The sequence below is a fragment of the Scomber scombrus genome, chromosome 24, assembly GCF_963691925.1.
Source record: "Scomber scombrus chromosome 24, fScoSco1.1, whole genome shotgun sequence".
NCBI lineage: Eukaryota > Metazoa > Chordata > Actinopteri > Scombriformes > Scombridae > Scomber > Scomber scombrus.
Genome location: NC_084993.1, coordinates 16,384,175 through 16,408,860, shown reverse-complemented (window position 1 = coordinate 16,408,860; position 24,686 = coordinate 16,384,175). Strand labels below are relative to the sequence as shown.

The following is a 24,686-nucleotide window of genomic DNA, read 5'->3' as shown; positions in this document are numbered from 1 at the left end:
AAAGTATTCACTCCTTTGGATGTTTTCCCCTTTTATTGCTTTTATTATGTTTTTAAAAAAAAAGAATTTACAAAAAACAACTCTTTAATGTCAAAGTGAAAACAGATTTCTACAAAGTAATGTTAATTAATTAAAAATATATTGTAGCGACCAGAGGGGGGAGCGGTCACTCTGATTGGGTCAATTTGAGCTGTGTAGCACAAAGGCTCATGGGAATGTTTTAGTGATGTTGTGTGCATGTTTAATTGTGTTATGTGGGTTTCCAGGTTATATGGCCATAAATAGTGTTAAGTTTGATGTTAACTTTAATTAGCAGTGTAGCCACCGCAACTGAGTGTCCTGGTGTTTGATTACCTCTGGCCAGTATCCAGGTACAGTTGTTGTTACTTCTGATGTTAAATAAATAGCACCCCCTGCTGTCATGCAGTGTAAGGGACACAGGGGTTGTAGAAATCCGAAGTCTGTCTCACTTTGCATTCTTCCACCTGAGCTCGCCACAATATATTGTAAAATTAGTGATTGCATGAATATTCACCCCCTTTAAAATGACTGACTTAATTCAATAGAGGTCCAGCCGATTGGTGCTAGTATTCTCACAAATAGCCCTCTGAAATGGAGATCACCTGAGTGCAGTGAATGTGTCTCAAGTGATTGTATAAGACACCTGTGTCTGGAAGGTCCAGTCACTGGATCATCAGTATTCCTGCTACAATTACACCATGAAGACAAAAGAACATTCCAGGAAAATCCAAGAAAAGGTTATTGAAAAGTAGAAGTACAACCAACATTTTCCAAGTCACTGAACATCCTCTGGAGTTCAGTTAAATCCATCATTAAGAAATGGAAGGAGTATGGCACGTGTCAATCTGCCTAGAGCCGTCCTCACAAACTGACAAGACTGCAAGAAGGAGACTGGTGAGGGAGGACACCAAGACACCTATGACTAGTCTGAATGAGTTAAAAGCTTCAGCAGCTGAGGTGGGAGAGACTCTGCATTCAAAAACTGTTGCTTTATGGGAGAGTGGCAAAGAGAAAGCCACTGCTGAAGAAAGCTTTTATTAAATCTTGACTAGAGTACACCCAAAGGCATTTGGGAGACTCTAAGGTCAACTCGAAGAAGGTTCTTTGGTCTGATGAGACCAAATTGGAGCTTTTTGGCCATCAGACTAAATGCTATGTTTGGCGGACACTAAACACTGCACATCACCACAAACACACCATCCCCACCATGAGGCATGGTGGTGGCAGCATCATGCTGTGGGGAAGCTTCTCAGCAGCAGGCCCTGGAAGGTAGAAGGTAAAATGAATACAGCAAAATATAGAGGAATCTGAATCAATGACCTGAAGCATACAGCGAAAGCTACACAGAAATGGTTTAATTCACAAGATGAATGTTCTAGAGTGACCGATTCAAAGCCCAGACCTCAATCCAACAGATTTGTTGCTGGACTTGACAAACGCTGTTCACGCCTGATCTTCATGCAACCTGACAGAGTTTGAGCAGTTTTACAAGAAGAATGGAGTAAAATTGTAGTGTCCAGATGTGCAAGCTTGATTGAGACAAAATACTGACTTGAAGGGGGGGAATATTTATGCAATCACTTATATATTATATATTTTTAATTAATTGACAATACTTTGTAGAAATCTGTTTTCACTTTGACATTAAAGTGAAAACTTTTTTTTGTAAATTCTTTTTTTTTTAAAGTCAAATTATATTGACCATGATTCAATTTATAAAATCAATAAAAGGGGAAAACATCCAAGGGGGTTAATACTTTTTATAGGCACTGTATCTTCCTGCCCAGGGACTGCAGATAAAAAGCTAACTCTGTCCCAATGGTTGTGCTGTGCAGTTTTGATTTTTATAGTTTACATCAAACCCTTTACATATAAACACCATCTTGTAATTCCCAGTTATTGTAATAATGTTGTATCTAATACTGCCATCACAGGAGGAGAGGCATTAAAACAGCTCTTTTTGAACAGTCAGTGCTGAACTGAAGTCTAATAAACCTACCAAAGATTAAAGTTTAATGTGAATTCCACAACTTTAGCCAGTGCAACCATAACATATTTATTCTTCACAAACACAAATGACAAAAATGGTGTGTTGATGTCATCCCCCCACCCCCCTCAAATGCAATCATTAACAGTGTTATGTTATAAATCTATTCTTAAATGAATTAATAAATGAATAAAACAAATACACAAAACATACCACTGCACTGATTGACCCCCCAGTGAAAGAAAAAAACAAAACTAACAAAACAAAACAAAACCTGGCTCCTGGTTGAACATAATTAGTAAACCTTGCTGTACAGTGAAGATCAAACATTCAATTGTTAGAGTTAAAGGTTATCTGTCTATACTGACTTGAAAATCAAAAGGACTTTTAATCTATAATCTCAAAAAAAAAAAGTCTACACATAACTGTTCACAGAAGCATTGACCAGATTTGCTTAAACTTTTAGAGCTATTACATTTTGGCTTCAAATGTTTTTGATAATCTTCATGTCAGTCTCTGAATAAATGCGGCCTGTGTCTAATCTCTAAATTAACTCATTTTAAAGTGAAGATTAAACCTAAACTGTTCATTCAGCAGGCAAATTCTTCCCTTTACTACAGAGCACACCTTAACACAAGAGGGCAGGAGTGCTGCATCAGTGTACAAGCATCTACCTCTCCAGCTGGAAGTATTTTCCTTTAGGCAGTTATTAGTTACACATGCAATGTCAGTTGTATTTAAGACTGCAACTAACGATTAGCTTCATTATCAGTTAATGTGTTGATTATTTTCTCAATTACCATAAAAACCGGTAAATAAGTCGCACAGGTGTATAAGTCTGTTTTGGGGGTCCTCATGCGGGGGAAAATGCTTTTCTATTAAAGACTGGATTATTTGAATGCACCAGTAGTTATTCATATATAAACACATACGTTTATACTCCAAAACTTTTTCAATCTACTTTTATTAGAAACACAATCAAAACACACATATAACACCTGAAACAGTGTGTCGGTTTAATGGTTAATGGTCCGGTAATTAACTAAACTGGACCGGTATATTAACTCTGACCGGTTCGGGTTAGGCTATGAGTTTCAATTAAACCTTTTAAAAAAACACAGTAACTTGAAATAATTGTGTAGCTGTATAAATCTCTTCACCAGAGCTGAGCAGAGTGCGCAATAAAGAGTTGTCGCTATGCACAAATATTGCACCCAAGTCACTGTAAGGCTCACCAAGCACACTGTCAGCGTGACAGTGTGCTGAAGAGTCAAACAAAGCATTATCCTCTGTTCCATCCAGTTAAAAAACAGCAAAGTTAGAGAATATTTAAGGCTTCAGATCTCTGCTCCTTGTCAGTGTATCTGCACTGTAACGAATTACCTGTAGAATTAACAGTAAAAAGTTGCCAATAAAGTCCTGTAAAATTACTGTAAAAATAATTACAGTATATTACTGGATACAGGGGCGGCTGGTCAATGCGGGGCGCTGGGGCGCCGCCCCATCCAATAATCTAGAGAAAATCTACTTAAACATATTAAATATAAATTAATTAGATAATGCTAAATCATTATGAAATAAAAAGTATTTGCTTGTAAAATGCGCCTGTTAGTCTCTCAGCACCTGTCAGCATTCATTATAAATCGATTCCAAATTGTATTTTATTAATTTCTATATGTACTTCCTGTATGCGGGGCGCCGGACTAATGGGAGTTAATGCAAGCCCTCAAACTTTTGACAAGCACATGACCTGAGGCTGCTCTCTCATTGGCCTGCGTCACGTTTCCCACGGGGCGTAGCTCAGTGCGCCCCAGACACGCCCACTTTTATTGGCAGCGAATTGTTGTTGTTTCATGTTTTTTAATCTACTGTGATTGGACAGTTCTGGCTGTCATTCACGCCCTCCCGTCAGCTGCTGTCACCCAAACTCCTGCTGACGGTAGCTTCAGGAGACGACGTTAAAGTGGAGCCGCGGAAATTAAAGAAGATTATTTTGTAATTTCTCTACAAAAACAAAATTTCACAAGACTTTAACTAGAAGAGAGAAAGAGGATAAAGCAGCAGCAGGTGATGGAGGAGCTGAGAGTTTCTCCTGCTGATGTTATGATAAACGGAGCTAGCTAGCTGGATGCAGTGTGAGTTATTCCTTTTATTGCTTTATCTGTTTGCTGTTTCAAAGTGTCAGCACCGAAGCGTTGTGGACAACGACAGGGGAACGAGACCTAAAACATCTCTCTGAAAAAAATCAAACAGAAAGCTGCAGCCATCGAGACAATAGCATGGAGCTAAGTTGTTTTTAGCAGACTTAGCATTGCTGAGCTCTTTCTGCAGCTGTTTCACCACATCTGGCCACATGTAGACCTCTGCTATGCCAAGCTCCAGAAGAGGAACATAGATTCAATCAGTGGCTGCATCCAGCAGCTCCAACAGGACAGATCAGGTAGTAGCTGCATTGCTGTTATTAATATTGTAAAGTGTTAAAAAAAAATACTTTATAAAATACATAACTATGAAGTGTAAAAAACTAAAATGCATAAATGTAGGATAAGAAATGATGGAAGTAATTTTGACTATTACAGTTGATTTGGGGTACATTTCATTATTAATTTCAATACGTTAAATAAGTTATGCTTAATCACAGCAGTGTATAGTGCTTAATGCGCCATCTATTGTCATGTTTAGGTATTGCAACAACTAACAGATTACAGTGAAATCAGGACTGAAGACACAATAACTAAAATATAGGTGGTGCCTCTTTTTAAGCATATTACCTTATTGGTAACTCTGCTTTTACTGCTGGTATCTTTAGGTGATGTGAGTGAAATGGGCATTTTATCATGTCTGGTTATAATTTTTTTTTATTCCTCTCTCTGTGGGTCTGAGATACCATACTGGGACAAACCAGGGGACATTATAGTGTGTTGTGTTGTTTTTAGATTGGTTTTTCTTTTTTTGCTGCGGTATGAAGTGGTGCTACGGCTTATTTGACACTAACCCTAGGACCACCAACCATCAAACTACGCCCCCCAAACATTTTTGTCACCAGCCGCCACTGACTGGATACCTTTTTACAGTTTTTTGCTGTATATAAATTACAGCAATGTATTGTTTTTTTTAATATTAGAATTAACCATTAATTGTATTTTAGTTTACAACATTATCTTGTATTCCATTCAAATTACATGAGTTACCTGGCAACTAATGTTGCCAGTAAATAACTGTAATTTTTCATAATTCAATATCTTATTGTAAAATGTTTTTACAGTTAATCTTTGTTTGTCACATTTAGCAAATTAAGCACACTTTGATTGCTCATAATCCAAAATGTATCAACACTACATTAGATTATCGTCAGCTGTTAAATAAAACAAGAGTCAGTGCTGCAACAAAACAGAACATTTATTAATACTCAATACAGTTTAACGTGTAATAACTAACCAGATTTTTGGAACTTTGTTAGTGAAAAAAAGGGCCATTGTCCTGTCTTTTGTGACAGGATCAAAGCAATTCAAAGTCCATTTATTTTTTGAGGAGTGCAGAGACATGAAGGCTGACACCGCTGTTCCTCTTCTGCTGCACCTTCCCACTTCTTGGACTAGTCCACTTGTTCACCTTTGTGCCAATGATTGGGTTGATCCTGATGAGGCATCTGAAGTCACAAAATCAGAGAAAAAGACAATGAAATACATTGTTTACAGGAGACAGCAGAACCCACCAAGTTCTGGAGACAAGCTTATCAGTTTTCCAAATGTTCAAAACTGCAAAACAATGGAAATACAGGGAGTTGAATAAAAAGAACTCCCTGTTATTCATAATGGAAAATGTAACAAAATAATAATCCACTAGCTTCCCCTTCAAGCACATACGTTTTGTCAATTATAATGATGGTCTCCTGATACAGTGATTCTGAAAGTCACCGCAATTAAATTGTATCTATGATATGTTATGATGTGTGTAACAAGAGGAAAAATGTTCCTGATAAGGTGAAAAGTTTTTGGTCACAGTATTTATACAAAACTGTCAACTGACTTGAACCTGTTTATCAAAGTACACAGTGCACAGAACATTTAAGATGTTAACAAATCAATTTTACATCAAACATTTATAAAAAAATAAATAAATGAATGCAAAAAATACATACAGGTATACAGCATAAATAACATGTTTTGTGTAAAACAACAGACTGGGCAACTATGCACTATAGGCTTTCACTCCAACAGTTTTCTAACCTTGAGGGTTTTAGATAATTTGCTGGCATTCCCTGTCCTGCAGGTTACGGGGCTAATGCACGTAGCTAGCGTTAGCTTAACTTTTTTCGCTAGCTAACATGTGCAAAAACGGTACAGTCTGAGTCCCACACCCCATTTATTCCGTATAAAACACGACGAAGATATAAATAATACTAAGATAATAAAATGATGAAATACAGTCATTCACACAAAAATTACAGAGTAACTAAATATATCTAACTTAGTGGTATTTTAACATTTTAGTTTATAGACGAGCAAACCAGGCTGATGCACGGTCAAATTATATTGCATGAAGTTACTACTTGAATCACATTTTAATTTTGTAGGTTAATAACATCTTACTTACACTGAGTGGATGGATGTTCGCTCTCCTGCGTCCGCCATCAGCTGTGGTGTCCTGTTTCAAACCGCGCCTTCTACTAACAGTGTTTAACTGTAATGTATCGTTTACAGTCAGAACCAGTGAAAACACAACCATCCTGTACTTTTACAATTTGATACTGTGAAAAAATGCTTTAAATTACTGTAATTATTTTTAACCCATAATGCATTGCAATATACAGTTACACCTTGTAAAACGTTAGAACAAGAAGCTACTGTCATTTTTTACTGTAGAAATTACAGAAATTTGTTACAGTGCACATAAGCAAGCACTTTGCGACAGTGGCAAGAAAAAACTAACCCTAACCCTAACCCTAACCATTTTAACGGGAAAAAACCTCAGGCAGAACCAGTGGGCGGCCATCTGCCTCGACTGGTTGAGGTAGAGAGGAGAGAGAGAGGAAGGATAGGAGAGAGAAGCACATTGAAAATCCACATTGAAGCTAGTAGGTCCAGGACTGGAATCTGTCATCCCGACGTCTACAGGCCCAGATTACCTGTGAGACGAGAAAGCACAGACAACTCTGGGTAATTACCATTTATGGGCATAGAGTATTCGTGGTACTATCTGTGAAGGTGTTATTTACTGGTTTTTATGGCAATCAGTTATTTAGACCATAAAATGTCAGAAAACTGTGTAACATGTCGATAACAAAGCTCAAGGTAACCAGAAAATATTCACATTTGAGAAACTAACATCAGATTTTTTTCTTTTAAAAAAATACTCAAAATTATTGATTGATGATCAAAATTGTTGGCAAATAATTAACTAATTGTTGCAGCTCTAGTTGAATTAGGTCAATCTAAATAACACTGCCAGTGAACAATTCAAAATTCAATTCTTTATTGTTACTGAAAGGATTTTGCTTTCTCAGGACAGAACATGACCACACTGAAGACACAACACATGGAAAAAATATCAATATAGGATACCATATAGGAGGAAATTACTAAAACAGAATATTGGGCAGGAGTCCTGTACAGTCACTTTTCCCCGTAACCTGCTGGTGTAAATCTAAGAGTTGGTACAGTATCTCCTGGCTGACCATTTATGTGTACGGGTGAGCACTGCAGCCATGTAACTTGTTTGTTCCTATCAGCAGCCTGGACCTGTTAATCACAGATGTCATATCTAGTGTCACAACTTGTTCCAGCTTATATCCGATCTTTCCACAATTGTCAGCTGTTTGAGAGCATTAATAAGATTTTCTTTTCACTTTACAAGTCAATGATGATTATTTGAACACGGCATTATTTTGGTCTCTGTGAGGCTGAACTGTCTCATTGGTGGAGGTGAAGGGAGCTTAACCAGGACTGTCTGTTGTGTCTGAGGCTGAAGAGGAAAGAGAACTGGATGATGCAGGGTGCTCCTGTGGGGAAGCAGGCATCACTGGCACTGAGGCTATAATGAATTTAACTGGTGAGTCAGATCACTGCTGGCTGTCAGCAGCTTGTTAACACATCAGCAGCACTGGGAATTGATCGCTACAATTATGTACCAGTTTATCCACTGAAACTGAACCTCCAATAGATCCTGATTTTACACAAACGCTTGTTGTTGATTAATTTTCATGCAGTTCCCAAATGTAATTTATCTATATCCAGATGACAGCCATTCCGGTTTTATTTCAGTATTACATTCAAAGCATTACTGGTACTTGAAGATATGACACATTCATCATCATATAGGCACATTCATTATCAGCATATCCTACTTTTATTGCTTCCAAAAGGTTGCACTTTTCATGACAACCTACACTATGACTGTTTTGGTGTTATTCTACATAGAAAAGAGTTGTGCTATTAAACCCATGTTTTTTGAGGAGAAAAGCTTTTAGTGTCATGATATAAAGTGGTAAATTATTTTGTTAAATTGGCCCACTGATGCCCTGACAGCAGTGTGACTCAGTGAGCAGTGCAACCTGGGAGACACTGGAGACAAAAAGCTGAATCCAGAGCAGCTTAACAATTATAAATGCCCATGGGGCCAATGATTATCTATGGACGACCTACAGTGTTGTGAAATGAGTGATGCAGCCTAGAGACCAGCTCCAACAGACCTGATTACTGCAGGAGAGACTCACTGAGGCCTGTGTGCCAACTTGCATCACATACTGTGCGTGATAAAAGTATTGACTGAATTCAAGAAATGTGTTGTCTGTCATATAGTAACAGAAATTACTAACAGAAAGTCCTCTTTGACACATTACAATCAAAGACAATGGTAGACAAACTAACAACAGTTGACAGTAAAAACAGTAAAAAAAAAAAAAACTAAAAAAAACATAAGAATAAAATAAGTTATCAATAATGTTAAAGTACAAGTCATGAGTTAAATTTTAGAATGCAGGAATTAATCTGCACCTCTCACAATGTGATCTAAATACCACTGAAACTATTACAGAAATTGAATTAAAAGAACCACTAATAAAATGATATACACAACACTGTAATAATAGTCTAAAACAAACTGAACACTTAGCTTTCAATCATATAACATGATCTTCATCAGCAGATTGATGTATACATTGACGTCCAGTGCACTGAAAAAGAAGAACATGTTTTGGGTAAAACTCCATCAACTGTTGAAGATTATGCAATATGATTCTGAAATTATGTTTATAAAGGCCGGAATTGTTTTCCCACTTAGGCTACATTGTGTTAGTTCTCATGTCTCAAGTCACTCCAGAATTGTTCTGTATCAAACCTAATGCCTTAACCAAAGTTGAATAATGCTGTAACCAATCAAAACAGAGTGGGCTCATTGGGAGGGGGGCCTAAAGAGACAGAAACTAAAATGGCAGAGGCCTAACTGAGGGGCTGCATAAAGGGTTATTATAAGATAAATTTGAAATCTGAACGTGCAGGAAAGTGTCACCTTTAACCATAGTTGACAATATGTGATTTTATTTTCTGCCCAATGCCCACATTAAATCTGGACACAATCAAAATAGGGTATTTCTTGTCAATGATTTAATTTTCATGGCATTTAAACATCATCCTTTTGAGAATACCCTTAACATTACAACACAGCCTGACAGCGAAAGCTCATCTCTGCCATCAGGCTGGAAAGTTTTTGATGTACACCACTTGAAATCTCTTTGCTGGCCAGGCTGTAAAATATTTCCCTCCACACCAGCCACATCAACAAGCGTTCCTCACAGTGATCTATGATCCATCACTTTATTACTTCTCTGTCTGCTCTCCAACACGTATCAACAGATTAACTCTAATCTTATTTACAGCAGCTAATCTGACCAAATTAATAGCACACACTCAACATGAATTACACACACATACTGGATACACTAATGTTATCTATTTCCCGTTGTAACAATGGACTCTGGAGTTATTGATAGAAATCAGAAATCTGTTTGATAGAATAAGTAGAGATATGGGATAATTGAGTCATCCCTTTATTGGTTGGAGTGTAGTTGCATTCTTGCAGCATGATGCCACCATTGAATAAGCACTGTAAGTTCAAGAGTACAGTTCAGGTGAATGTGTTACTGTTAACATTAAACAGTAATGCATGCACTCATACTGCAGGAAAAAAGTTGTAGTTTCTGGCAGATCTGGCAATTCTTTATTCTATGGGTCTGTATTTAATCATTTCTAATTGCTGGAATGAACCATGCAATTTGGCATGTTCAGTTGGTACACGTCCAATGAATTTGTAGACATTAAAGATTTGGTATCATGGCCTTTTTGACTATTTAAAAAAAAAAAAAATACTGAGCCTATATGTGACATTTTATTCACCAGAAGTTGTTTAGATGTCTCTTCCTTACAGCTCAGATTCCCCTCTGTTCTCCAGCAGGCTGCTTAAAACCTTAAAAAGAAAGAGTTAAAAAATATTAATTTTACAGCACCATTATCTATCCCACAGATAATTTATTTTTGTTTTGCACAATACCAGTTTCTTAACTTTAGCTTCATTTTAGTCTGAGCATAGCAGGACAGCTAAACATGGAGAAATATCAAACAAACAGTTCAAACTATATGAGTAACAAAGTTTCCAATAATAAATAAATAAATAATATTTAGCTTTCAAGGACATAGTGTTTGCCCCATAATTAGAGTCAAATTATTGAGTTATTTACTAGTAAAATTCCTAGGAAGAGTGTTATCGTAACCTCAACCAAGCAATGTTTAAACAAACAAAACCTACATACTTGCACAGGTGTTTTTGGCTATTCTGATTGATGGGAGCTATGAGTGTAATTACTGCAACATCCAACCAAGCTGACAGGAGAAAACACTTTACTTATGTGGTTGAAGTAAGGGAGTACATGATTTAAACTGAAGTTGATATCCCACGTTACCAAAGATACCAATTTTTTCTGATTAAACTTGCTAGTACTGGAGTCAGGTGCCCACATGAATATTGAAACATGCTGTTCTTGCTATAATCATCCCTCCTCTTCATATTGATTATAACAAGATCCCTTCATAATTAACTTACAATGTAAGTGATAGGGGACAAAATCAACAGTCCTCATTCAATACAAAAATGCATTTAAACTGACTATTGTGAGCTGTACAACTCACTTTCACAGCAGTGCAGGTTCTCTGAGCTCAGAGTCTAGGTTAAAGCATTGGAGGCTGGGGGAAGCAGTTGAAGCAGATCTCAGATAAGCTGAGGCTGAGAAGGATTGTCCTGCTCCTCTCTGAGAGCTGGAGGTGGAGTCTGATGTCTCACTTTAGCTGTGCACACACTAAGAGGATTTACTAAGACTGGAAAGGGATATAAATAAATAAGTGGCTCCGACTCCAATCAGTTTTTGTTTATCATTTTAGTATATATTTATTAGTATATATGTATTTAGTGTACACACACACACACACACACACACACACACACACACACACACACACACACACACACACACACACACACACACACACAAACATTTACAAAACACATAAATGTGTTTCAACACTGAGGGACATAAGCTCTTAAAATATTGTGTTTGTGTTGCTAAATTGCCTCTTCTGCACTCATGCTAACAGGTTGGTCGTGAAAAATGCACTGTTTATAGCTGCATTGTTTTCTTCTACTTTTATGGTATGATATTATTTGGGAAATGACTTGATGAAATGAATCAAGTCAAGACTTACTGGTACAGCTTCCCTTTTCATCCTACAGAAACCATTCTGAATCACACATACCTTATATTATAGTGATAACTTAATCATTTTAATCATGACATGCTGTGGTGTTGTCATTTCAAATGTGCATTTTCTTAAAGTACAACAGTCCTATCAGTTAAAACATATAAACAGTTTTTAAACAGACAAAAAACAACAATTTCATACTTACACAAAATAATTTAAATGAATTACTATTAATAATCTGTTGCTAGTTTTCTTAGATTTATACACACAGAAAACTTGACAGAAGTGGTGTTGGACAGTGAAAAAAGCATATAAATCCAACAAAGGTAAGCTGTATCATGATTTCATACCCAAAATATGTCTTGATATTGAAAAGCTGTGTCTGGCTCATTCTCAGGTACTTAAGTTTAAAGACATAGAAAACAGTGTCTCCTTGCTCCTCCTCTTCCTCCTCCCCTCCCTTTGTCCCCTGTTGGGAGGTGGTGCAGAGTGGATGAAGAGAAGGAGCTCCTCTAAAGCAGGGAAAATTTCATCAATTGAAAGCATGACTGTTGTTTTCTCCTGTTAGGAGACAGATATTAACTGTTTCACAGAAGTATCCACATATGTGAGCAGATCTCCTGACAGTCTCATGTTTGATCTGAACGAGGGAGAACAGATAAGAAGCAGCATGGGATTAATGCACAGCTCACCTTGACTTCCCCTCACTGTCTGGACAGCTCATCATCATCATTGCTCATTTTCAGGTAAACTAAGTGTACAAGTAGATTCTTACTGGTGTTGTATTTCAGTGTGAAGAAAGAGAAGGAGAAACCAGACTACTCTGAGTATAGAGTTTAACAAGTCACACAGGGTTGAAATTTCTAATTTAAGCGAATGTAATCTGGGGGATAAGGATTTGAGTTAATATGCTGAGCTAATGGGACTAAACACAAACAAGAGCTGTTTTGAGTCACAGTCTGCTTCTCATAAAATCTGTGGGACTAATTTTCTTTTTTTGACTGTTAGGAAAGGTTCACAATTTTTCATGTTACGACTGACCATTAGAAGATGCACTTCTGTGTGTCCACACAGTCATTTAAAAGTAGATGTGAAGCTTATATGAGTTTTCAGCAGTCTGAGTTAGTCATATCAAGTGGATATCTGACACATTTACAGTCTTTTTAACATTAAATTCCCTTTTAGTGTTTCCCTGTTGAGCTGTGGTGGAAGTATAGTAACAAAAAGACTTTGCCACTAAAAACACTGCAACGTTGAAACATAGAAGACTTGATTTGACTCATTTGGATGGCTGAAGCTTCATATTAGCTTCAGATCAACTTTTAATTACAATGTGGATTTTTGTTAACTTTATTTGGAATTTCACTTGTTATAAATAAAGTTAAAAGTTATACATGTAGGAAGCTGCATTCAGACCAAAAGCGTCTGACGCGAATTGAGCAGCAAGTCTACATAGAAAATGAATGTAAATGGCGCGATTTTATATCAGGCGGCGCGAATGAAGCGTCTGAGGCGAATGAATGAATGAGTGAATGAATCAAGCGTCTGAAGCGGCGCGAATAAAGTTGGAAAATTTGAACTTTTCAGGCGGCATCCAAAGTGATGTTTCTTGCATGCTCCCGAGCGCCTTGCCTCTCTCCCGCCAACACCAACAAACAAAGGACCAGTGTGTAAAAAGTGGCTAGTGATGAGGTAGCAGATTGCAAGCAACTGAATATCCCTCCTCTTACCCTCTCCTTCCAAGAATGAAGGCAAACCTATGGTGGATGTGAAATTTGGAGAAAACCCCCCCACAATAGGCCCTCTTAGTGGCTGTGTTTTATTTGTCCATTCTGGGCCTCTGTGCAAGAGCACCCACTCCATGTGTAGATATGAAGGGCTCATTCTTAGGTAATGAAAACACAACCATTTTTATTTTCATGGGATGATACACTAAGTAAAACATACTTATGAATATTCTATTTAATTTCTGGCAAGTCCGTTCTGCTAGAAGCCACTATATTCTACACATTGCACCTTTAAATCTGTGTGTGAAAATCAAAACCAGTAGAGAGACAGACTCAATAACAAAGACTTGGGTGTTTGAATTGATGTCTTGGGCATGGTTGTTACTGAGCAGAGCAGCCCAGAAATCATTATTCAGTCACCTCCTGGGGATTCTCAATTGCACAAATTCCCAGGTGGAACAATGTGCAGTAAAACAAAAGTTTAGTTGACCTTACTTATAGCAGCCATTTTCACTTGTCAAACACAGGTATTACTGAAAACATTAAGTTTGAGTTTACCCTGTTTCACCAAAATAATGTATACAAACAGTGGCCATAGTAATGGTTAGAGTTAGTCTCCAGGAAATAAATGCAAGTCCATGTAACGTCCTCTTAAATGATGGAGAGAGAGAGAGAGAGAGAGAGAGAGAGAGAGAGAGAGAGAGAAAGAGAGAGAGAGAGAGAGAGAGCATTTTATGTCATTAGGAATCAGACAAACCAGCATGGCACTGATATTTAATGTGAGCACGGAGAATATTTCCCTCTTCAGTACATTAATGACAACACATTACATCTGCACATACATCATTCTGCACAGTGAGGAGAACAATCACAATCAGGGAACAAGAGGAAACACAGAGTTTTGAGTAGAGGGGGACTTGAACTGTATTTTGAGTTGCAGTAGGCAAACAAAACCATTGTGAGCTTATCCAACTGTCCTGTACTGTTTCTCCAGGATGGACGCCGAAGATCACACATCGTTAGCAAGGACAGGACTGTTATCCAGGTAAGTCTAACTTCCGACTCTATCAATGTCTCCAAATCTAATACAACCGACACTCTACCAACTGAACAAATACTTTATGTGTTATGGCAATCTTCTCCCTGATTACGTGTATCTACTGATAAACAGATATGGTCGTGTATCTACAGATAAACTAATATGGTTCATTTGACCTCTTTTCCCAGGATGTCCCATATGATGCACTCTGGGAGGAGCAGTGTTGGCCCTGCAGTGTCTGGCCTTAGCAGCCAGAGGACAAAGGACAGGTGAGCTGTAGACCTGCAACAACATTGATTTGACATGTATTACATGGAAACTGCTAGAGGACAATACTATGTGCAGATGAGGTGGCCCTGTGGTGGCCCTGAAGCTTATAGATACACAATCAGTCCTAATGATGAGTACGCTAGACTGTTAATCTGACTAAGCCTTCAGTGCTATTTTTCAGTTTTCAAACTGTTTTCTATAGTCATGCACAATTCATCACCCACATAAATATTACAGTGAATGTTATCAAATGAAATGTGTTTGACACATCAAGTGTCTTAAACATAAGTTAAATTCACTCGGGGAGAGTCAATTTTGCCAAACCTGGAAAGCCTGAACTAACCAATCTGTCATACCCTGAGATAACCAGAGCAAAGAACTCTATGTTAAAGTACTGTACCTGAGCTATGATTTGGTACAATTTCGTACAAAATGTATACCCTTTAATTTTAGTTACTAAATAAATGTGATGTGAGGAAAGAATAAAAAATTGAAGAAACCTTAGGAGAGATCATTAAAAGAGATCTCCTCTCCAGACAGCTAGGTGTGCAACGAGAACCATCCTTGGGAAGACAAGGTCTTTTCCTGCCTGATAAAGGCATTGTAGGTCGAAATGTTGAAAGTCATGAAGGTGCAGTTTGCAAAATTCAGTGTGCAGACTTGAATGTTGAAATTGAATGATTCGCTGACTTTCTTAGTGTCCAATGCTGTTCTTTACATCACTTCTAGTTCAAGCCAGGTATATGTAGTAGAGAGCAACAGACCCCACAGAGGCCAAACAGGGATTCTTTATACGGAGCTGTCTGCTTCAGTTTTCTCCCACAGATAAAAGCCATGTAGGTTAAGTGAACTTCAGACTCTAAATATCCCATACTCGTATGTGTAAATGATTTTGTCTGACTGTTGTTAACCTGACTTGGGTTAAGACAGTTAAAACATTTCAGCATTTTTTTAATCTACAGCCAATGTGATTTAATTTATTTATCTTTTATTTCATGTCATGACAGTGTGATGTAGGCCCATCTGACCACTAGCAAGCAAAAGACGATAATATTATTAATGACAGATAAACTTTACAAAGCCCTCAACAACCACCTGGATATAATATCACACAGAACTGCATGATAAAATGCTCATCTCTCTCTCTCTCTCTCTCTCTCTCTCTCTCTCTCTCTTCTAGTGATGGCCGGTGGTCCCTGGCTGCACAAAACATGAACAACTGCAACAACAACGATGGGTATGATATATGGATCATCTGTCAATGTTTTCCAACACATCTTTAATAACAAGACTTGATTACACTGAAGTCGAGATAGTGTACTATCTTAAATTCTTAATCCAGATTCAACCTAACTTCAGACCTAACTTTAGAGCCAGTGCATTCAATTTCAAATTGTCTAAAAATGCATTACTATTCAATTTTATTCACTATGTGAATGACAATTTAAACTCACTGATTAAACTAACTGATTTGAAGCTCAGTTAATTAATATAGATCCTCAAAATCTTCCAACTGTATGAATTTACAGTATTCGCTCTTGTATAGTATAGTATCTTGTATAATTCAGTTTCGTATATGATGTAATTAAATATTACAGATATGAAGATAATCTGTACAAGAACTCATGCTGTTTTGATCTGAGCAGGACATTTGAACCCAGACCCAATGTCTAGCCTCACAGAGCTACACACTCCACGTTCCTAATAAGTCAAAAGAGTTTGTCCCACAGTGAAATCACTAAAATGGGTGAATTTCTCATAATTCATAGTGCTTCTTTAATCAAAGCTATTCCTATTTTATAACATTAAACATTAAACAGTGCAATATTAAACTGCATATTTACTATTATCTTAACACTTTACTGGGAGAATAGAAGAGAAATAACTCTTTCTAGATGATGTACCAAGAAAAAGCTGTCCCATTCCTCATACAGCATGTTCCTGCACTCATTTATGCTGATCACACAGGTGACGTTAGTTGAAGTCAATGATTCAGTTGTCTGAGCATTAGAACCAGTCCACCTGCAGTATACAGTAAGATGTATCACACTGCCCCCTTCAGGCTCTCTACTACTACACTGTGTGTGACAAGATAAAACGTTTACCTCACCTGTCTGTTTATTGACATTTACAGTAAAAAAGATGAGAAGAAAGAGGAACCCAAGAAGGATGATAAGAAAGATGACAAAAAAGATGAACCCAAGAAGGATGATAAGAAAGATGACAAGAAAGACGACAAGAAGGATGACAAAAAGAAGGAAGAGCCGTAAGTACCTCATATAATATTTATGGTTGCAACTTGTGCATCATTTATGGCATGACAGATTTGGTATCTTAAAGAACAACATGAGTTTATGAAGTTGAGCCCACCAATGACAGCTGTGTTAAAAAGGTTGAGATGAAGATTGTATATCAAGAGCAAATATAAAGACATAATATCACATTTTGCATTAATGTTATCTGATGTTCATTATTCAATATACAGAATGTCAATACACATGTCAATAATATTGAATATAGAATATAAAAATTGAGCCATTTGGAAAATTGCTTCAGTAGCAGTATTAGTTGTAGTAACAGGGTTAGGGTTAGGGTTAGGGTTAGCAATAGTATTCTTGTTTGCTTATTTTCATTAGGAAAAACAAGGTATTCTAATCCTTGTCCGAAGGACTTTATCATTCACAAAGAGCAGTTTCCAGTAAAAGTAGGACTGAACATAGTTTGAAATTCTTCAGCACTGATGCCAACAACCTTTGCCATTACCTTACTTTATTGAGTTGGCACTTCAACAACAAAAACGTATTTTCTCATTCAGAAAGGAGGTGTGGATCATGGACCCAGCCACTGATACGTACTACTACTGGCTGTGCACAATATCTGTTCCAGTGTTCTACAATCTTATGTTGCTGGTGGCCAGGTCTGAATTAATTTATGGCATTTTTCACTTCCTGTTTGTCTTATGTTTTGTTGAGTTCTTTGATGGTCAGTCTTGTCTTCTTTGCTTCAATGTAGGGCTTGTTTTAATGAATTGCAGTATACAAATACAACACTGTGGCTGGTTTTGGACCACAGCTCAGATGTCCTCTACTACATTGACACCTTTGTGAGAGCTAGGACAGGTCAGTGAAGAGAAATTTATGATTACAGGACACTTTGACTATATGATAACGGTGATCTTATTCTTGTGTATCAACAGGTTTTCTGGAGCAAGGGCTGCTGGTAAAGGATGAGAAGGTCCTGAGAGAAAAATACATGAAAACACAACAGTTCAGAATGGACATTTTAAGTATCTTTCCAACTGATATTGTATTCCTCAAAATTGGAATTGACAACCCAGAATGGAGGTTCAATCGTCTTTTTAGGTTAGGGCGACTCTTTGAGTTCTTTGACCGGACTGAAACTCGAACCAATTTCCCTAACATCTTCCGAATTGGTAATCTTGTACTTTACATCATCATCATTATCCACTGGAATGCTTGCCTCTACTTTGCCATCTCCAAGGTGCTTGGCTTTGGCTCAGACACATGGGTATATCCAGGCATGAAGAATGTTGAGTTTGCTCGCCTGGCCAGACAATATATTTATTGCTTTTATTGGTCCACACTTACCCTGACCACTATTGGTGAGACACCACCCCCAGTTCGAGACATTGAATACTTTTTTGTTGTAGCTGATTTCCTCACTGGGGTTCTGATCTTTGCTACAATTGTTGGCAATGTTGGTGCCATGATTTCCAACATGAATGCTGCACGTGTAGAGTTCCAGGCAAAGATTGATTCCATCAAGCAATACATGCAATTTCGGAAGGTCACTAAAGACCTAGAGATAAGGGTGGTGAAGTGGTTTGACTACCTCTGGACAGAGGAGAAAACATGTGATGAAAAGCTGGTGCTGAAGAACCTTCCAGACAAACTAAAGGCTGAGATTGCCATCAATGTACATCTGGAGACCCTAAGAAAAGTGCGCATTTTTCAAGATTGTGAAGCAGGTTTGCTTGTTGAGTTGGTCCTCAAACTACAGCCACAAGTTTTCAGTCCTGGTGACTACATCTGTAAGAAGGGTGACATTGGCAGGGAAATGTACATCATCAAAGAAGGAAAGCTGGCTGTAGTAGCAGATGATGGGGTGACCCAGTTTGTGGTCCTCAGTGATGGGGCATACTTTGGAGAAATCAGTATTCTCGGTATCAAGGGCAGTAAGGCAGGTAACCGGAGAACAGCTAATATCCGAAGTGTGGGCTACTCTGATCTGTTTGCCTTGTCCAAGGACGATCTCATGGAGGCACTCATTGAGTATCCTGATGCTAAATATGCCCTGGAGGATAAGGGGAGGGCCATCCTGATGAAAGATAACCTCATAGATGAATCGCTGATCAATGTTACTGACGCCAAAGACTTGGAGAACAAAGTCAACCAGATTGAAGCCAGCTACGATGTTATGTCACTTAAATTTCGAAAGCTCACAGCACAGTATGAATCCTCCCAACGGAAACTCAAGCAACGTCTCAGTAATATGTCGAACCAGGTCCGAACCCTCAGAACAGATAATGAATAGAGCTTGCCTTTGCCAGTACAGCTGCCAGGCTTAGGGACTTTTCCACCAAAAGACTTCTCACAGTACTGAAGGACTGATTCTTTGTACACATTATTTTCCACCAAATGGGTTATACCCAGCAGCTGGACAGTGTTGTCATCATTTCTATAGACAGTAATATAGTATGATTGCCTTGAAAGTTGACAGTTTTCATAAACCATGCATAATTTAAAATAAAATAGATCTATTCTGAGCATCAAAAAGTATCATTTTGCCATTTTTACTATATCGCCTAGATCTTCCATAAAATGCAATTCCCTCCCAAGCCCGTCCAAATTAGAGTCTATACTTGTTTCACAAAAAGTAATTTACTATCCTTTTTCAATTATGCTTTTAGGGGAATCTCCAGCTAATTCCCCAGACATACAATGCTGCTTGAAAGTTTGTGAACCCTCCATACATGGTCATTGTTTTGTAAAAAAAAAAATTTAAAAAAAATACCCCAATTAGTGAAGGTGACCTTCCAAATAATAGACACTAGATTAAATGGATATATTTTAATAATTTATTGCACAAAAATGGTTCTCAGAAGAAAAAAACGCAAAATTTGACATGTGCAAAAGTATGTGAACCCTTTCAGTTATTAGCTCGCGGCACCTCCTTTTGCAGCCATTACTTCAACCAAACGTCTTCTGTAACCACTAACCAGTCTCTAACATCTGGTTTTGGGGATTTTTGCCCACTCCTCCTTGCAGAACAAAGCCAGTTGAGAGAGGTCATCTGGCATGTACTGCCCGCTTCAGGTCTTGCCACAACATTTCTATTGCATTTAGGTCCGGACTTTGACTAGGCCAGTCCAGAGTACGAATCTGCTTTCTCTTAAAACATTCCTTTGTCGTTTTGCTTGAATGCTTTGGGTCATTGTCCGGTTGCATAATCCATTTTCGACCCAGCTTCATCTCCCTGACAGATGGTATTAAGTTCTGATCAAGTATTTGTTGATAGGCCTGAGAATTCATGTGTCCCTGGATGATATGAAGCTGTCCATGTCAAAAGGCAGAAAAGCAAGCTCACACCTTCACATTTCCACCCCCATGCTTCACTGTTAGGAGGAGGTTCTTTTCTTGAAAGGCAGTGTTGACTTTCCTCCAAACATGGCAGTTTTGATTGTGACCAAATAATTCTATTTTGGACTCATCTGTCCAGAGAATGGACTTCCAGAAGGCCTCTGGATTGTCCAAGTTTTTTTTTCTTGAGAGCAGAGGCTTCTTTCTAGCAAATCTCCCATGAATGCCATATCTGTTCAATTTCCGTCTGTTGTACACATGTACCTTTACCCAAGATGCTGCCAGAGAGGTCTGCAACTCTCTAGATGTGATGTGTGGGTTGGCCTGTACCTGATTTATTATTCTTCTGGTGCTTCTTGTTGATCATTTTGATGGGCGTCCACTTCTAGGCAATGTTGCAGTGATGTTAAATGCCCTCCATTTGTAGATAATTTGTCTTACTGTTGACGGATGGAGCTGGAATCTTTCAGAGAGGGTCTTGTAGCTTTCCCCACACTGATGGCCTGTCACTACCCTCTTCCTTACATACTCAGATATCTCCTTTTCTCTCTGCATTGTTGATCTGTGTCAGTACTACAGTGGTTTGGTTGGTTTCCTCTCTCTTTTAAGCAGTGCTGTCCAAACCCTTTCCAATGGATGTCTCATTTGATTGGTCTGCTTAATTGGTTAAGTTAGCACCCAAATGTGTTTCACCTGAATCTATTTCCTACTTTACCATGCAGCTGGGGGTTCACTTACTTTTGCACATAGACTAATTCCATGTTTCATGATTTTTTTTGGGCCAATCACCCAATTCCCCCTAAACAAGTGCATGCAATTGATAAACATAAACCTGACATTACATATATAAAACTGTTGATAAAATAAGAAAATCATGATAAAACAACAGAAAACTCTAAACTGCTCAAGGGGTTCACATACTTTCAAGCAGCACTGTATATGTAATATTTTCTGTATCTACTGTTTGTTTTGAAAAGTAAATAGGCAAGAAGCTTTTTGAAATTATGGCATAATTCTGCTGAAATGCTCAGTTGTAAAATGATTTTAAAATGTTCCTAATAAAGGATGCATGTTTTTACTATGTCCATTAGAGTCTTATGACATCATTGGACAGTATGGAGTGTGTCTTGATTTGAGCATTTAACCACAAGGTATTGGTTACTTATTTTTATTCTTACTTTCAGGTTGGATGATAATCAATTAAAGTTAACACGTTTGTCTGCTTGTACCTTGACTATGATATTCTTTGTCTTCACTGTAGAGAATGATGTACAGTACATGCAGAGTGGTTTCACATTCATCTGCTGAGGAGGAATGTTTTTTTTCCTGAGCTCATACATACATGTGTATGAGCAATACACATGTCTGCATGTAAGCCCTTGTTGGTCCTTATGTTGCATCATTAAACATTTAAAAGTTTGAAAAGTTCAGTGTGCAGACTGCTTCTTTCTTTTGAATGCTGTGTTTATCCTGTACTTGTAACCAGCTGGAGTTAAATGTGTACTGGAAGAGCCACTTTCTTTGCTTTAATGTGTGAATAACACCAAACAGCCAGGTCAACCTTTGCTCACATTCAGGAGCATTTTCTTTAGTATTAATTTGTTTATTGGGACCATGTACAGTGTTAAACATGAATGTTACCATTTGATGCAATTTGAACCAAAGTGTTCAAGTGTTGGTCAGTCACATTAATAATTTGGTCCAGACTGAAGTATCTCAATATGAGGTGGACTGCTACAATATTTGGTACATGGGTCAATGACGTGACTTTGACATTTTCAGTCTAACTGCATTTTTTTCAGTTAGAAAAAGGTTTAAATTGATTTAAAAAAATACCATATATATGTAGTACCTTTCCTTTATATGTACTCACTTTAACTTTTCAAAAACCCCAAGTTATTAGTAATTTTTCTGTTATTTAAAGTGACAAAATATCATGTGGTGCGACCAATAATACCAATAACTGTATTAAATTCAGAGTAAAATATCACTTTTAATATTAATCACTGATACAGTACGCTTAACTGAATTGTTAAGCGTACTTGTATTTTTAAATTTTTTCAATCATTTTTAAGCAATTTACAGGAAAAATAAGTCTTACATACATTTAAGAAGGCAACTGTGACATTATAGAACATAAATATGAGATTATTATTTACAAAAACTTAAAAGACATGCAAATAATTTGTTTCGAAACACTTAAATTCATTTATTTTAAGATAGATCATGGTCGCACCACATGACTTTTTTAAGGTCAGTTCTAATTCATCGAGATGGAAAAACACATAAAACACCTAATTTACTATTTTCATATGTATTTATGTGTACTCAACCTTTCTTAATGTTTGAATTACTGCAATAGATATTCCCATATTTATTATTTTTAAATAAATCCTTATACGTCATTGACCCACATATATATTAAAAGGTCACCAGGGGACGAATTCTAATAATTTAAGTAATCCCCTGACTTTTCCTCTAATGTTGTCTATAGGCCAAAGTTTTCACATGTCCATTGTAGTATCTCAACATCTATGGGGTGGAAACATTTCTAAAGATATTTGTGGTTCACATAAGATGACGCCTACTGACTTTTCCTCTGATGCAACCAGCAGGTTGACATTTGTTTTCAACAACTGTTTGATAGATAGCTATGAAATATACAGGTTGATTGCCATGTCCTCCTCCAGATGAATCAAAATAGCACGTAATCCTGACTTTTAATCTGGTGCCATCAGGTCAAAATGTGGATTTGGTTTATGACCACATACCTACCAAAAGATTCACACCTATCATCAGCTGCACTTTGTGTTTAGTGTTTATCAGCAAATTGTCAGCTCATTAAATGCTCCTGATGTAAAAACTCAAATGTATTCAGAAGACAGAATTTAATGACAGATGAATGGAGACAATGAATAGTGTGAAAGGAAGGCTCTGTCAACTGTCTGGGATCACATAGAACCAGCCAAATTCATTGTCATGAACCAAAGGATTTCTGGACTGAAACAGGATTATAAAGACAATTAAAAAAAAGCAGGTTGGAAAAAGCAGTCATCTTTATTTAGCATGTTTCCACAACACTGAATACTTTTAGCCTTTCATCAGTTTGTATTTTTGAGCATGTAACTGTTGAGTCAAATCAATTGATGATAACCGCTTCCCTTTCCAAAATCAGCTTGACCTTCCATGTTTTACCTTCACTAGGCTCTAGAGCCCTTTCACATGTCCAGGTGAGCAGCATCTTCAGCATTGCAAAACAGAGGTTCAAAGTAATGTTACACAGCTGAAACCAGACCTGGGCTCAATAACAGTTGCAAGAAATCCTTTGTGTTAACCTAGACAGAGTTCAGTACAATTGATTTAGTGCAGTATGACAATGCCAGCTAAACTGTTAATCCCAGAAATGTACTGTTGGCCACATTCCGGTGTTTGTCCACATTTTCAGGCACTCTTGTGCTGTCTAAAGTGATTTCAATGAAGACAGGCCATGAAAGCTATTCTCAAACATAATGTTGCCCAGGTCTGGCTGAAACCATGAAGATGAGAAAATAAGAGCAACGAAACAGAATGAATGGTTCAGTGTTGTTGTGTACCATGGTAGTCTGAACATTGCAGTTTAGTGGCATGTTGTGGGCACCATCACACTCACAGGCTGAGCAGCGTTTCAATAAATCAGAGATTGTCCTCTTGGACCCACATGGCAAGGACAGCAGGAACCTCATGGTAAGACACCGGTGTCTGAGTGAGAAATCACAGGTCTGTCTACCAACAGCCCCCTTGAACTGCTCATGACAGTGTACTGAACACCCATCTGCTCCGAAGAGCCTGTACGTGATCAGCAGTTGTTCTATGTGACAAATTGTAGGTTTGAATATATCATTAAGAATAAACCTCTCTCACTATCACTACTGCCCTAGGCTGTTACTTCCAACAATGATATACAGTATAATGTCAATAGCCCTGGTTAAAGGATTTTCTGTTTTAATCTGGGTCTTCAAAAAAAAGAAAAAAAAGAACTGTGTCCACTATACCCCAGAGCTTATATAAGCTCTGAAAAAGTTAATAAATGGACCTTGAGTTGAGATAGTTTTATCTCACTTCATTGCTATTGGTTACAAAACAATTGAATGCCAAATGTGTAGTAAGGGAAACAGTAGACAGCTTTACAAAGAGTGCATGGTCATAGTCCACAGCTATCCAATTTTACCTAAATCATTTACTGTAAGAGAGTAAAGGTAAATTGCTCAAAGCCAATACCAGTGTGTTTGTAAAGCTTAGCTCCTAAACATCAGA

The 24,686-nt window shown here is 37.6% G+C and overlaps 1 protein-coding gene across 1 annotated transcript; it reads left to right on the top strand.

Annotated features, from left to right (window-relative positions):
- Positions 1–1,235: 1,235 nt before the first annotated feature.
- On the top strand, positions 1,236–19,347 carry LOC133976246 (cyclic nucleotide-gated channel cone photoreceptor subunit alpha-like). Its single transcript, XM_062414399.1, has 8 exons — positions 1,236–1,297; positions 14,479–14,529; positions 14,712–14,792; positions 15,974–16,030; positions 16,928–17,059; positions 17,609–17,710; positions 17,806–17,912; positions 17,990–19,347. Exons 1-8 carry the CDS (start codon positions 1,236–1,238, stop codon positions 19,345–19,347), a joined length of 1,950 nt encoding a protein of 649 aa, XP_062270383.1.
- The last annotated feature ends 5,339 nt before the right edge of the window (positions 19,348–24,686 follow it).

Excerpts from the sequence above, each read along its gene's own strand:
- LOC133976246 (XM_062414399.1), top strand. The coding sequence starts at position 1,236 with ATGGTGGTGGCAGCATCATGCTGTGGGGAAGCTTCTCAGCAGCAGGCC. Across the intron at positions 14,530-14,711 it reads AGGACAGGACTGTTATCCAG|GATGTCCCATATGATGCACT; the intron begins GTAAGTCTAACT and ends CTCTTTTCCCAG. Across the intron at positions 14,793-15,973 it reads AGCCAGAGGACAAAGGACAG|TGATGGCCGGTGGTCCCTGG; the intron begins GTGAGCTGTAGA and ends TCTCTCTTCTAG.